The 16,640-nt window shown below is 44.0% G+C and overlaps 1 protein-coding gene across 2 annotated transcripts in view; it reads left to right on the top strand.

The window, feature by feature from the left end:
- The window catches only part of LOC116945092 (CUB and sushi domain-containing protein 1-like), a 630,678-nt gene that overhangs the window by 280,650 nt on the left and 333,388 nt on the right, over positions 1 to 16,640 (top strand). For both annotated transcript variants that reach the window (XM_032959197.2, XM_032959196.2), the window contains exons 10-11: positions 9,879 to 10,000; positions 12,214 to 12,317. In XM_032959197.2, the coding sequence (XP_032815088.2) occupies positions 9,879 to 10,000; positions 12,214 to 12,317 (226 nt within the window). The remainder of the gene's footprint in view (positions 1 to 9,878; positions 10,001 to 12,213; positions 12,318 to 16,640) is intronic.

The following is a 16,640-nucleotide window of genomic DNA, read 5'->3' as shown; positions in this document are numbered from 1 at the left end:
TAAAATTGCAAACTAATTGCGTGCCAATTAGGGTGATCTAAAAATGTAATCATAGTAGCATGTGCACCGTGCCGTGATGTAACGGTAATTAAATATTTTACGATGGGGGTCAGGCATCCGTTCGAATATCGTTAACGCAATTCTCCACTTTTCCTCCGTGAGGATTTACAAATGGGATGCAAAAGAGGTCGAGGCTTTAATTTTAAAACTTATAGATGTTTATTGACATTCTGCAAGTCATATTTCGCACAACTAACCTTTTGTGGGTAGATGAGCTTTTACTGCATGCAGCATACCATTAATATGAAAATGTAATAGAGTTGTTTTTGGTGTTATTTCAATTTTAACGTGGTATTCAGATTGCCTAGACGTGAGTTACACACAAAAAAAAGAAGATGCCACTTGTTGGACACATTTATTGAAGTGTGTGTATGTGGGTGATAGGTAGGGATACATTGTCTTTGTGTGTGCATGACTGGATGTTTTTCAATGTTGTACTGTATATATTCTACAAAATGGGTTCACCTAACTCCCTCTAGCCAGTGGAGGCCTCTCAATAATATATTATTATGGCGCCACGATAGTGAGATGTTAATTACCTCGCCTGGTATCGCCTGGAAGGAAGAGCGTGTTGGATTCGATCCCGACCCTGACGCCTGTATATTTGGAGTTTGCGTGTTCTCCCTGTGGACGCGTGGATTTTTCTCTTGGTCCTCCTCTTTTTCCCCTCCACATTTAGAAACATGCGTTTAGAGTAATTTGGCTGCGATTACATTTCCCCCCCCACGATAAGCCACTTTGGCTGAGCCGCCATTTGTGGCCAGGTTGCTTCTGAAAGAAGCGCTACATAGCTCAGTGGACCTTGCCTGGTTACAAAATACAAATAAAAGTTTATTTTTTAAATGTATTAATCGAATTGGCACCTTGCACCGTGCCAATTTAATTTCGAGTGGTGAATCACAACACACCTGCTGCGTATATGTGACTGTGAGGTGTATGTGCGAAACGGCGATGTCGTGGTCAGGGTATTGCACTCCTATCCCAGATACTGTACCTAGGTTCGATACCCAAAACATGGGAAATGCAATAATTGGCGCATTACATCTAAAACTGTCCTGAACTTCCCTCCTAAGTTGACTCAACTTTAAACAAGTAAGTACATAGTGGGTAGAGTCTGTACAGAAGTCAATAGGATGGATGTAAAGGTCAGGCAGTAAAATTGGTCACATCCCCTCCCTCCCCCATCCAGCGTTATTAAGTACTCACTGGCAGCAAGTGGCGTCTACAGAGCTACATGGGGTGAGATGTTCTTTGTGTGTGTGTGTGGTTTACTTACGTAAAGCAATTTTTTAAAATATATATTCAAAGCCGATATAAATGTTAAAATTATCATATTTACAACACGTTTACCGTAAAAAAAGTTAGCCACTTTCCTAAAATCGTCGTAACCTTTTCAGGTGTGATATGTCTAAGCCTTAAATCGACTGCTTGTTTCCTTAAGTCGTAAAGAGACGAAGCTGGCTCTTAAGTCTCCAAGACAATAGTTTTTAATGAACCGTGAGATTTACTTTTATGTAAATGTACCTGCAAATGCCACCCGTGGGTTTTTATTTAATTCTGCGTTTGTTTTTAGATGAATGGGACAGCTCTTGCTCGGCGACCACCCACACGTTTACAGGAGCCTTGGACCACAATTTATTGAAAAAAATGTATCCCGCAAAGTGGCACTGCGTTTAGATGTTAGAGCGCTTGACTTACCATTAGAAGGTCATGCGTTCAAAACCTGCCCGTTCTCATGATCACCACTTTCTGGGAAGATGGCTGTAGTTGTCATTAGGAGAATTGGCCTCAATTATTTGTAATTTCCATAGTTTGTAAATCCCATCCACAGGTTCAGGGCCCCCAGTGGAGATGACCAAATGCCCTCTGCTCCTTTGAGCTGGAAGACACTGGTTCTTTTCGACCAGATTGTCGTACGGCCAAATTGTAGCGCGATTGCCACTTCTATGTGTGCATGTTGAACTTATTTTGCACCATATGTTGTCAACCGTGCTAATTGAAGGTGCGGGGAAAGAACAACAAATTAAACACAAAAAGCCGTTTTAACGAAATTAGTTTTGCAGGGGTTCGCGGTTCCAGCCTCGTGGCCCCCTGGTGAATGATACTGCCGGTGTGTTGATCGCAGACACTTGCCATCTGCTTCACAGTGGACGTTAAAGATCCCGTGACTGATATTCGAAAAATAATAGGCCGTGCGTGCTGGTCATGGTCCAGATTTTCCAAATGTGAAAAATGTAACTGTAAATAACCTAATTGGTTAACACTGCACAGATGCATCGCCTTCTACTTGTCAGACTATACCCGTTTGCGAAATATAGCCCCTCCGTTATAGCTTTTGTGTTATATAATGGGCACTAACTTCAAAAGTAGTAAATGTATTTATATATTTTATTCATGATTAATCGATGCTTGGGTTATCGACTTCTCACACAGCTGGAATGCATCTGGCACTGAGAGAGTAAAATTGAGATCCAGGGTTGAAATCCAGGTCGCCTCCTCTGTGATTAAACATAAATTTCATCGGTACATAAAAAAAAATGTTAAAACGAGAAAAAGGGGTTTGAAAAGTCTTTGTGTTGACTTTGACAAATCGGTCGCACGACCGATTTGTCATTATGTATGCATGTTGAACTTCTTTTGCACCGTGCGTAGCCAACCGTGCTCATTGGAGGTGTGGGGTAAGGATACACAACTAAACACGAAAAGCAATTCTGAAGAAATTAGTTTTCAATCTAGATGATTTAAAAGTGCATAGCTCCAGTGGCTTCCGAATATCGGAAGGAGGAGCATTCCAAACAGCCGCAGAAGCGCATCTGAAAGCGCCGCACGATGCATTACGGGAGGAGGGGGACACCTGCGTGCCAGTCGCCGTAGTCCAGCGCCACCGCCTCCAGCGGTGGCGCTGGACCAAGCTGTGGTCAGCAGTTACGCTCATCCGCCTTCATCAAACTGCCAATGGTCAGTTTGATGAAGCATGGTCAAATCTCTTGTTGTTTTAATGAGATTAAAGAAACCCATTGAGACGCATGAAACATCATTGCGCCTTTGTTTTACAAGGGCGATCTGTCTTCCGTCAAGTAATGTTTTGGGCCCAATAATAATAATAAAAACTTTAAATGTAACAAATCCACACAAAATTTGACAATACAAAAAACATTTTGATGAAAGCAAAGTAAATAATAGGTGAATTGCACCTTAATTGTTGAATATGTAAGAAATAGAAAATAACTGTAAAGCTAATTTAATTAATTAGGCAAATAGAGGTATTGATGAAAATTGGTACAAAATGCAATGCAATGAAAAAAATGGCTTAAGGCAGTTAGACAACTTCAAAACAAACTCGGTTTAATCAAAAATATTTTTAAAATGGTTGGGACATATTGTAAGAGCAGAATCGCGGAGATGTGGTGTCAACTGCACAACATTTGTTTGGAAGTGGCAGAAGGAACTCGTCTATGGCTCGTTGTGGTGACATCGATGGTATTGGCAACGGTGACCTCTTGCTCCTGGTCTTTTTTTAATTCCACGTGCTTTGAGGGCAAGTGGAGGAAGTGTGTGTGTGTGTGTCTGCGCATGACCTCATCACCTGTATACGATTTATATATATCGATTTAGTGCATGCTTAAACACTGATTAATCTGCAAAAAAGCCAGGCTATGACCTTAACACAATTCCATTCATTGATCTCTTCAGATTTATAGGACAGGGCTTCAGACGGAAAACTCCGTGAGTATTGTTTCTCAACGGGTGCATTTGTATGGCAAGTTTCAGCCGTGTGTGGACAGTCAAACCGTTTGCATCGCTCAATTCACCGCTATTCAATCCTTACGTACGACAAAAATACATTCATGAGCTAAATGCCAATGTCAAGGTCTGCTTGCCGCGTGAGGGCTTCCGGAGAGAGTTTGTGTAGTTTTGTTATTCCTCCGTTGAAGGAGCGCAGACCACAGTGCTTTACTGTATGGTCCACAGTTTAGATTGCACGACCACAATTGCACCACTGTGGCTTGTGTCTTGAACGTTACATTGGTGTCGGAGATGAGCGCGTCGTCCTGTTGATGTTCTAATGCGGTTGATGGTTCCACCAAGTGTTCTGATGAAGGAATGTCAAAGCTTGGAGGTGGTGCAATGTTTTGGTCCCGTTTGGGTAGAAGACAGTGGTCCCTTCTTCTGGTGGCCCAACTTGCTACGGATTTTCGTGTCACCTTTGACTTCAACAGGCATTACTTAATCATGGGCCTCTTTCATCAATATAATTAAAATGCAGTTTTGTTACACAACAACAACACCACCATTCGCCACTAAGTGGCAGTGACATCACCATGGCGCTTGTGTCAGGCCAGGTGCACTCTGAGGCCACGTAAAGTGTCTAAGGCCCGCTGGCAGAAGGTCACGGGACAGACCCAGGTGTCGTGGGTTGATTGACTGAGATGATTGGCTGATGCACCACCTGTGCCCCCTACTGTACCAACTTGTTATGTTTTAGCCACCCAGGGCTCCGCTCGTTGTTGTGAGCGTCGCTCTTCTGCCCTCCGTTGTTGCTGGTAGGCGACTGCCCCCAACTGCCCAGTAGCATCCTTCACGAGCCTCCTCCACAGAGGCCGATCTTGACACCACTGGTACCAGTCCTTGGCAAGTGCACTCAGCTCCACATGCTCTTGTACTACATGATTCCATCTCTTCTCTCGTTCATGACACACCCATTTAGCTCCCTCTATCCGGCCGAACCAAAGGCTGATTAGGCATGTGGTGGCCGGGCATGTGGGCTACATGACCCAGCCAATGCAACCTTGCCTGCCTGAGGAGACTGATGGGATTTTGTCCAGATCTTTCAAGGATTTGTGAACTCCTCACACAATCCACCTTAGTTAAACCCAGGATGTATTGTAGGCAGGCCAGTCTAAATGTGTCTAACTGGCTAAGATGTTCCATTAGGGGGGCCACGTTTCACAAGCATAGAGAAGGAAGGGCATGACCGAGGCCAAGAAGACCCAATGCTTCGTGTGTGGAGCAACATAACAGGTAGCTTCCACACAGTGTTACACAGCCGATGAAAATATAACGCCACTCGACTTATTTGGAGTGACGCTTCTGCTGTCAAACTGGAGCTGGTTATGAGCACAGTGTCTAGGTATAGAGAACTCTCCACTCTTTCTCCAACTTCCCCATCACCAATGGGGAGTTGAAGGGGTGGAGTGTTTGATTACACAAAATGGTGGGGCTAATGATAAGACCCTACTTGGTGGCATGTTCCAGGTTCAGTAGCAGCGCCTCCAACTCCTCTTCTGAGTGAGCAGCAATCACCAGATCATCAGCATAAATAACACGGTTGACCAATAGGGAGCCATCCCTCGACTGCACCCGGGCATCAATCAGCCTCCCATTGTATCTGTACCAAATGGATATTCCTTCAGTACAGCCATATAAGCCTTCACAAGCTTTGTGATCGAAAAATATGTTAGATAATGTGGAAGCCAGAGGACATCTCTGTCGCATGCCAAGGTGAACAGGGAATGGCTCCAACTTTATCCGGGCCTGTTCACCATCGTGAAGGTCCTTAATTTTTGTGCGCAGATTCAGGGACTCCGAATGTACAAAGAATAACCCAGAGCCCAGGCCTATTGATGGTATCATAGGCCATGACCAGGTCGATAAAGTAGAGATGTAGGTCCGGTTGGAATTCTCTACACATCTGCTATAACAGATAGACAGAAAATATGGCATCTGTTCAGGACCTCCCTGGCCTGAAACCACACACCTCTTATTAGCACGGTTGGCTTCATACGGTGCACAAGAAAGTATTAAAGCTTTCGTGACTGCATAAAATTACTCATTGGTAATTTTATGCAGTCACGAAAGCTTTAATACTTTATTATCACACTTCTACGGGGAAGTTACCGTTGTAATTATGTGTAAGATGTGCCCTTTTTTGAGCTGCCGTTTTGTATTTACAAGAGGTGGTCCTTTTTTGAGCTGTCGTTTTGTATGTGTAAGATTTGCGTGTTTGAGCTGCCGCTCTCGCTCTGGCCCCCCCCTCCAACCGTATTTCCTATTTAAGCTTCTGTTCATCCCCCCCTCTCTCTCTGCCTCCCTGTCCGTCTTTCCTCCCTCCTTACCTCTTGGTGGACTTGTATATGTATTTATACTGACCGTGTACCTCGTATTTTTCATTCTATCTATGCTGGTATGTGCAATCCCAAGGTTGAACACGAAATTTAACACTCTTCTGAAATTCGTGGTCCGCCAGGAAGTGTCTAACTGTGTTGTTGGCCTGACTGGATGTGCTTCACATAATGTTTTTTCAGGTTTGTTGAATTCTCGTCTCTCATCTTTTTGTTGTATTTACCTCCGTGATTTGTTCTTGACACCTGATGAAGATCGCTTGCGTTGTGATCGAAACGTCGTGATTGTTTTTTTGTTTTAATATAATTTTATTGTATTTCCACATACGTGACTTTACCGAAAAGAACAATGAGTGGTGCACAAGAATTTCAACGTAATACCGCCATCCAGATCTGATCGGTGGAGCTGAATGCACCGCTGTGTTTTTGTGGTTTAGAATGTCACGTACAGATGCCACTGATTATATATTTATAATTAATGTAACAGCCGATATTTGATTAATTTTAGAAGTCTTACAATTCAGTGTTTTTTTTTTCAGCTGGGGCATGTGTCAGTATGTTGCATATAGGTTCCATTGGAGCAATGGCAGCAGTTATTTTTGAAGACGTGCGTTGGTGCGTGTGTTTGTGTTGCTGCTAATAAATGAACAAGCGATGTCAGTGTTCAGCAATATCTGAGCCAGAAGTACTGGGCCTCCAGCAGCTTGTTTCACTCAGCCATAAATTAGTTGCCGGTGTGGTATGTAAATACGACCACTTCGGAAAACAAGAGGGGGCCCTGCGTGCACGGTACTAGTTCCACTTCTCACTTGTGCGCAAGGCAGGCAATGGTGGCTAACATCACGTTTCCTTAACAGCAGTCCATGAGGCTGTACACCGGAACCATAGTCCGTTTTTCTGCGTCCATGCACAGATGCACACACACGCAGGGAAAGGCAGGCCACTAACACGGTGTCGTATTAAATAAAGTCAGCACTGATCTCAGACAAGGGTATTAGCAGATGTTATTCGTAGATGCCAACGTTTTTCTTTTTACAGCTTAGCAGTGTGTGCCCTTCACAGCTGCACATATATGCCTTTTCCTCATAAAGTTGGGAGCATGGTATTTCAAAGATAAATACGCTTTTGTGTTGACTTTGCTCCCTCAACAATCACTAGGTTTTATTTCAAAACATATACCATCTGGTTGCCCATAGCCTTGCCACTCTTGAAACTGTCTCTCTGCGTGTCAGGCTTCAACAGTGAACCATACAAAATTAAAAGGTGCCTTATGATAGCTCTGTGAGCTTTGGACGTTCAAAGTGGTGGACGCTGCTACTGGTCAGTTGGAGGCGGTCACCTTCCAGAAACATCGGAGGGCAGAGGATCGACGCTCACAACAACGAGCGGAGTGTCTGGCGGTTAAATCACAGCACGTTGGCACAGTAAGGGGGCACAGGTCATATCAGTCAGGCAATCCATGGCACCTAGGTCTGTCCTGTCACCTCCTGCCAGTGGGCCTTAGACACTTTACATGGCCTCAGAGTGCACCTGGCCTGGCACAAGCGCCGTGGTGACGTCACCGCCACTTAGTGGGGAATAGTTGTTGTAGTCTCCGTCCATATTCAGTACCTTGACTCACTTATATGGTCGAAGTTGGTGGCACTAAGAACGATCTGCTGCTAACAGTACAACTCTTTAATGTAAATTAGAAAATAAATATCGGAACAACTGCAAAAAAACACAGCTTTCAGCACCCCACAGTGGTCTCTGCCCACAGCCGAAAAGAAACGGTGGGAAAACGTAGCCCGGGCCCTTTTTAACATGACCACCTGTGTCAGTCTTTTACAGTAGTTGAGACTTAACCGGTGTTTATGTGCCTGCACGATCATTGCGGCAAAGTACATTTTTACCATGGGACCTTTTTTGCCAGGAACAAAGTATGAAAAATCAGAACATGTTTGACCCTTTCTGGCAATAAAACGGGTGTTAAGATGTTCAAACACCAAATAGATACATTTTGCAAAGAATAAAGTCTGAATTAACCACATGTTCCTGTATTGAACATGCAAACAAACTCTGATAATATTTGTATTGTCCTTGAAACTGACTGGCCTACACCCAAGACAGCCTTCTTTATGGCCTAGTCTCACCAGTGCCAGACAAGAGAACGCCTAAAGGCCAATTAGTTTCAAAGACAATGCACATATTTTCAGAGCATGTTTTGTTTGCATGTTCACCACAAGTACTCTGTGTGATTCATGCAGACTTGATTCCGTGCAAAAAGGTTTCTATTTGGTGTTTGAACATCTTTACGCCCGTTTTATTGCCAGAAACAGTAACACCTATTATGATTTTTCACAACATACCATGGCGGAAATTCCACTCAGAGGAACATATTGTGTGGACCCTACGGAGATGCGAGGTGGCCGGGTGCCTCAAGAGTACTGGGCTGGGCATCGGTGAGCTCTCCTGGGTTCAAATCCAGGCAGCTGGCTGTGATTAAACTGGGTTCTTAACTGAGTTTTGTTTTACTCGGTTCTTACGTGTGAGGATTGTCTCAGCCTGATCACCAATGACTGCACAAACAAAATCCACGTTGCATTAGGTTGTTTCTCCACCTGAATGCTGCTCATTTCCAGTTCTGTAATAAACCCAGGACTGGAAATGGCAAGAAATTACCAGGGGAACTCGTCAATTATTTCCCCCAACCCCCATGAGGTCTTAGGAGGGGGAGGAGGAGCTTCACTCTATGTGTGTGTCTCTGTGCGTTTCTGTGTGTCTCTGTGCATGTCCGTGGGTCTCTCTGTTACTCATGGGGTCTATCTGTGAGTCAAATATATATATTTTTTTTATGAATCCTTAATGCCTTCCAGAATGCAGTCGGGTTAAAATTGTCACTCCCACCACGTCTTTCTGCGGTATTCCGGCCTATTTCACAAAACTGAAAAAAAACTACTCTCTATATATTTGACTTCAATGTCAAGAATATTACTATGCGAACCGGAGGTCACTTGGAAGATATTTCAGAGGTAGCTTTGTGATATCTGCTTCCGTGGGCTGTTCTCTAATGCAGATTGTGGCACTGCTGTGTTGTTAGAGGTACGTAAGGACTCTTTGTCTCATGATCAGACACTGACAGCACAGTCGCGATAACATTGGGGAGAGAAAAGGATAAAAACACTCACAAGACCACACTGGAGAGATTATACACTGATGGGATTTTAACTCGCAACTTTTGGATCATGGATCAAGTGTTGATAATGGATCAAACGTTAGAACCATAGGTTATAAATCTGGAGAGATGATTGCTCATTCTTGCCTATGGTAATATTATCAGGAGCTGAATGCCAATGTCGAGGTCTACTAGCCAAGACAAAATGGCTCCACGAGAGTCAGTGTAGTTTTGCTGCTATTCCTCCTCCGATGCATGAGTGCAGACAACAGCGATGCACTATATGCTCCGTGGTTTGGGGTTGAACGTCTACAATCGCACAACTGTGGCTTGTCTTTAACTTTAAACTCATGAAGATGTGTGGATTGGCCTGTTGATGGGGACTCTGGAGAGATAGTTAAAACTCTTGCCACCTGGCCAAGACTGTTTATTTTGAATGCAAGGATTATATACATGCGTCTGTATGAATCACTCTAATGGGGCTATAACAATTGTTCTTTTTGTTGTTGTTGTTGTTGTTGTTGTTGTTTTCGTTTTCGCAGCCCAGACATGTGGCGCCAGTGTGTTTGGTCCCAGTGGAACCATCATGTCTCCAAACTTCCCGGGTTTCTATGAAGGAAATTCCCACTGCGTCTGGATCATCACGGCAGTCAATCCCAATAAGGTGAGATGCCATACGATATTGGATGTTTTTTATTTACTGTCATTAGACGAGATAGACAGACAGAATCATACAATGATAGATGGATTTCTTACCTGTTTTTTTTTATGAAAACATATTTCTCAATTTCTCCCGACCTGCGAGACGGCAGAAAATGGTTTTCGACAGTTTTCCTGTACTCGATAAATATCACTTGTGTTAGTGGATGGCTCTTGCCCGTAATATCTTAAGCATTTTTGAAACGGCCCACACCCTACTGATGAGGCTCAAAGATGTCAAAACCAGTCCATGGTTGGCCTTGTTTAAACACATACTCTCAGAAGAGATTGGTCCAGAAGGCATCATGGTCAATGGACTTAGGTGTCATTTTAATGCAGTGATTTGTGACTCACTTGTTACGTACAATCATCAAAGGTAAAGCATTTAATGTCATACTATATAGACTTTATTTGTAAGAGGTTGAGGTGGCTGGGTGGTCAATGAACTCATAAAACCTTTGACAGCATTTATCTGGCAAGCCTGAGATTCTTGATTCAGATCCAGGTGATTTAACTAGGTTTTCAAGTGTACCAACTTGATTTCACCTTTTTGCTTGTTTTACCAAGGAATTGTCTCACCGAGTCTAAAGACTTTTTCATGGAGGGTCCTGACAAGTTTTCACAGTAGGGGGCGATGTTGCTGCTTGTAAATCTAATTGAGTAATTTACAGGTGATGTTTCATTCCCCATTGGGATGTTTGGCCAATATCTGTTTGAGTTTATTCTGATTTGTTACAAGGACGATCCTGTTTTGTCGGTTGCCTGGCTATTTTACACGAGAAAAACATGTGAAATTTGATTCATATGTTGTTGTTTTCTGACTTTATATGAACGAAAAGAAACAAATTCGCCCGTTTTCTCATTGATAATAGGTACATTTCTAGTCCTGGTCACAAAAGCAAAGTTGTGGGGAATAATGGCCATTTTCTATACTTTTTAGGCATAAGCAATTACAAAATAACACTTACTACCCAGGAACAAAAGTTGTGCTACATAGTGTTATTGATGTAAAATGTTTGTGTGTATGTGGCATTACCTGTTTGCCATGTTGGTGTCAAATCAACACCCTAGATACCATTTCAAATGATATATTCTATCTGAATGGACTCTCCAGGTGAACCATGGAAATAATTGGAGCCATTTGCTCACATTAAGTGATGCACTCTGTCAGTGATAGCTCTGAAATGTAATTCCTACATTTCATAACGTAATATTGCTAATGCGGTTAGGGAACGCGTGGTTAAGATAAAAAAAAAGGTTTTTAAAAAGTTTACGCGAAGATAAATACAGTAAACTAAGCGAATTAAACTTAAATAAACAAAATATTTAATAAATAAAATCAAGACCATGATAAAGATTTGTAGAGGTAACAACCTTGGAAAGGTCAATTGGGATGAAGATAAGGTAAGGAAACTCAGTTAACCTGTCTTTTGGCGTCCTCTGGTCTAACACCGTTTGAGACGAGGCTGAAAATAAAGCTGTCTCTGGTGTGAACCAATCAGTTTCAAGGACAATGAATATATTATCAGAGTGTGTTTGCATTCTGACCACAAGCATTGTGGTTTATGGAGACATGATTCCTTGTCAAAAGGTTTCAGTTTGGTGTTTTAACATCTTAACACCTGTTTTGTTGCCAGAATAAAGGGAAAAAACCTATTATCATATTTTGGTACTGGCAGAGGAGGTCCCATGATCTGTCTAAATATAGATACAGGATGCATAATCGTCGTCGTTGTTGGTAAACTGTGTACTTAGAGTGGTCAGCGCACCAGCAGATGGAAGTTGAAACTCCGACTGGAGAATTAATGAGCCACTCATCCCATTGAGATTGGAGTATAGGTTTGCTTTGAGGAAGTCAACAGCACTCACACAATGAGACAGACTGTTCCTAGGATTGTGGCATTTTCACCTCTGGCTCAGGGTATGGATGTCTGCGCGTTGAACTTCTTCCGCACCGTGCGAAGCCAACTGTGCTTATCGGAGGTGCCGGGGAAGGACAACAAACTAAACACAAAAAGCAGTTCTAAGGAAATTAGTTTTCAATCTGAGATTTAAAAGTGCATAGCTCCAGTGGCATCTCAATGGGGGGGGTTGGGGGAGAATTGAGATGGGTGCTGCCCCATCGCTCGTGTGAGTGGGGAGACTCTCATTTGGTTTGTGTCTCCGTGTGCCCGGCAGGTGATGCAGATCAAGTTTGAGGAGTTTGACCTTGAGCGGGGCTACGACACGGTCATGGTCGGGGATGGAGATGAGCCAGGAGATCCTCGCTCCGTCCTGCATGTGTAAGCAAAGACTCGATTCTTGTTCACACATCGTGCAAATAGCAGATGCCCGCACAAACCAAACGTCACTATAAGGAGTTATCCGGGTGGCTCAGAGGTCCGAGCACTGAGCTGGCAACCGCTCAGATTATATAGGTTCAAATCCAGGCAGCTGCTGGTTATTAAACCGGCTTCTCTTGTGTAGTTGATGGTTGCAAGCTTGGTCATTAATCACCGCACAAATAAAAAAAAACCAATACATTGCATCAAATTATGTCCTGCACTCAATTAGGCTAAATGCCAAGCGACGAACATTTGTCTTGTGAGGTAGAACGAACGGGAGATTGCTGTCCCTTACTGTGTGGGACTGTAGGTCACTTTCAGGGTTCTCAGAGGTCGTAGCTCTGTGATATCCACTTCTGCGGGCAGTTCTCTAGCAAGCAGGGTTGCTCTGCTGCTCTGCGAGAGATTCAAATAGAGTCTTTGTCTCTTGATGCGACTCCCGTAATTCAATACAGATAAAACACTGGGGATTGGTGGCTCACGCAGAGATTTTCACATGTTTTAGATGCCCACCTAAATGGGTAACCAGGCGGTAGAAAAAGTGGGGTTGTTGACCAGTCCATCCAACTTGATGAGTGTTTTTCAGTTTTACACCATGTGGGTTCTCTCTTGCCAGTTTATTCATCTCCCACGTGTAAAAGAGAATCCATGCACTCGGTCTGGACGACTTGTGAGATACTTTTCGTGGATAAATAGGAAGACTTATTTGACCAACCGTTACAGTTTGACCATTGGTAATAGTGAATTGGGGTTCGTAGAGGCAGGTCAAAACGTGTTATCACTCGAGCAGGGCTGACTTCCATGGCTGAATTATAAACTTTGGAAAACATACAAAAAAACTAAAACTTAAATTACATTTTTAAGAAACAAGTCTTTTAGCCAGCAGAAATGTATTTCTTATTAATAGAAAAAAGTCAGAAAAAAACTTTTACTGACTGGATATAAATTAACGTTGAACATGCCCGGAATTGCACGGCTTGATTACGTAAGAAAAGTAATAGGAAAGGGTGACAGGAGGAGGAAGGAGGTGTGATGGGTGGGACACACGCGCAGGATGGAGGGGGGCGCAGGTTTCTAACGTGGCCATTGGGGTGGCACCGAGAGGTTGGTGACTGAGTAGAAGACTTAAAGCCAGATGGTGAGATATGGTAAGGACAGACCTTGTAGGTCAAATATATTGACTACAACGGCTGCAGGATTTGTCAGAAGGAAGCATTGGTGTGGTGTGTTGTTATCAGCGGTATTAACTGCGATGACCTCTGGGTAATAGTGTCTCCTTTATGGAATGTAATAGATTATGACAGCCGAATGTTACACAAAAACAGTCTTTTGGTATAGTCTGACATCATCAGGGCGAGGATTGCAAAGGCAACAGGCGTAATGACAGGATCCAATAACATCTGTAGAAGCAAGCAAATTAGCTACAAAACCAAACTGAACATCCCGGGAACATGCGTGTTTAGTACAGCTTTGTATGCCTAGGAGGCTTGGACATTAATAAAGCCTGACAGAGATAAGTTATTGGCTCTAGAAATGTATTGCTATAGGAGGATACTGCGTCTACACTGGACCCCAAAGAGTGACCAACGTGGAAGTAAGATGAAGGTTGCACGTAGAAGAAGACAACCTGATGATGGTGATGATGCATGCAGTGATGAGAAGGAAACTGGCACTATTTGGACACACGTGGAGGATGGACAACAACAGGAAAATAAAAAGTGCGTTGTTGTTGTTTTGAAAAATGGAAGGAACCGGAAAGAGAGGAAGACCTAACAGAGAATGGCTTGACGATGACATCACAAGAGATTGGTGCCAGAATGATGTGGCCACTACATGAGCAAAAATGGTACAAGGCAGAGGAAAGTGGAAACAAAATTCATAATAAAGGTTTTTGGGTTATATCGCGTTATTTATAAATGTGTCGTAACCCTCCACCACCCGACACGGTCAATCAGCAAAAAAAGTGTCACGTTGACAAAAGACAATTAGTTCACTACTTTAGCCCACCAGTGTGTTGAAGAGTGAATCCACAACATTTACAGTTTGAATACGACGTTTCGCTGGTAATTAGGATTTTTAAATTTGTATTCAGTGTCTCAGCGGAGAAACAAAACAAAGCAAACACCGAGGGGCCGCCCCCTCCCTCGCACCGCGAAGGCCCCGCTCGGCCACCGACCCATCCGCAGGACCGCAGTCGCCCCTGACACAGCACTCGTCACATCTGTGCCTGGAGGGGCTGCCTCTCCTCCAGCCACGCACGCCCTCTCCCCCCCCCCGCCCGGCCGCCCTAACCCACCCTGGGTAGCGGCCACTTCCATCTTTCCCTTGCGACTTGGTGTCCCAGTCTCACCCGGTCCACCTCCACCACCCTCTCCAACAACCTCCTTGCCACATAGCACGCCTCCAAAGGGGACATCTGGGACCCCTGCAGCTCCTTCTTGCGTGCTTTCCACAAGGCCTCCTGTCCTCCCTTCCCACACCCCGCAGTTCCCCCCCCCCCCCCCCCCACACATAATGTCCCACGTTGTCACCCTCGACAGTGCGAACCGGGCCAACAACGGCTCGCTCCGCATCCACACCTCCTGGGCAAAGGGGCATGTCACCATCACGTGCGCTGCGCTTTCGTCTCCGTTGCAGCCCCTCGGGCACTTGGGGGTGTGTGCCATTTGGCGGCCGTACGTAAAAGCCCTCGTCTCCAGCTTGCCCCGGCCCGCCGGCCATGACGAGTCCCTCTGTTCCTTCGTGAGTGCCGCCGACGACATATTCCTCCAAATTTGACGGTGCACCTCCCTCCTCGCACACCTGGCACCTCATCACAGGCCTCCTCTTTCTCCGTCTCGGCCCGCACCTCTCTGAAGGTCCAACTTCGTTTACGGCCCCTTGGGCTACACCCATTCCAAACCTTTTAAACAGCCTGCCTCAGCAGCTTTCTCGCTGTTTTTTTCTCCTGATGCGATCGAAACGTCGTAGTTTTTTTGTTTGTTATTTTTGTTATTTTCTTTGAACCTATCTACGTGACTTTACCGAAAGACCTAAGAATATGAATTCCTGCAGTCACGAAAGCTTTTAAGTCAAGATTCTATCTCACCGTAGTTTCTCACTGTACTTATCGGATCTGCGACATTTTTGCCTCATTAATGCACGACAGTTACATTTCTTTTGATGAAATTGGCCTCGGCAATGCATTGCCAGGGGGTTGTGCCTTGTTTGTCCTCACCAGAAAAAAAAAAGCATTACCCATAATGCACTCTGCCGGCAACATGTATTATTTTAGCTTTTAATATTAAATAATTTACTTAGTAGTACCCTTGATTCTTGAAGGGTTTGTCTGGTATTCAGTAGCTACTATTAGGTAACCATTCATGTGCCTATTTAAAAGCTGGTGATCATAAAAAAAAATGTCTTCAGACCCCATGGTATTGTTAGGTGCATTTTCCAACCCTTGTTAACTCCAACCCTCTCGGTGTATGCGCTATGAAGAAGGGTCATTGCCCAAAATGCCGCAAGTTACATATTTTTTTCCTCAAAAGGCGTGGTTGTTGAGTTTGTTTGAATTTGTTTTTGGTAATATCAGGCAATATTCACGTATTCTGCAGGCACATTGGTACGACATATCATATAGAGTCACTGTTGCAGTTGGTGACTTCCAAGTTTACAAACACAGCCCCCCCCCTCCTCCCTCCCCCCCCCTCGATATACGAGTTTCAAGGAGGTGGAGCACAGGGAATGGGGATCGGTGGAGCAGGGAAGATTGGGGAATATTTGGAAGGGGATGTTGAGGTCAGAAGGAGAATGGTGTATGGGTCTGAAGACCTTTTGAGATGAAACCGGTGGTCTCTTAATGTTCATGTGCATGTTGTGGCTGTGAGCAGAATTGGCACTCATGTGTGATGGTGTTCTGCTTCATGGGCATTATAACTGGCAACAGGCAGCGCGTATACGAGGGGGTATGGAGTGTTTAATACTGTGTGTGTATATATATACATAGCATATATCTCTTGTATAACAGCCCTACACACTGCCTATATTATACCAGACTAGCTTTTTAAAATTTGATTTAAAGCTTTCGTGACTGCAGGGATTCATATTCTTGGTTCTTTCGGTAAAGTCACGTAGAAGGGAAACAATAAAATAATAAAAATATACAACAATAAAATTCTCACGACGTTTCGACTACAACACAAACCACAGCAAGAACATTTTCTTGCAGCAAGAAAATTTTCTTGCTGTGGTTTTCACACCTGATGATGATTGTTTCCCTTCTACGTGACTTTACCGAAA

Source organism: Petromyzon marinus, chromosome 23, assembly GCF_048934315.1.
Source record: "Petromyzon marinus isolate PM22_M1 ecotype Great Lakes invasive population chromosome 23, UKy_Petmar_22M1.pri1.0, whole genome shotgun sequence".
NCBI lineage: Eukaryota > Metazoa > Chordata > Hyperoartia > Petromyzontiformes > Petromyzontidae > Petromyzon > Petromyzon marinus.
The sequence above is the reverse complement of the archived record's forward strand: the minus strand, read 5'-3'. Positions and strand labels throughout refer to the sequence as shown.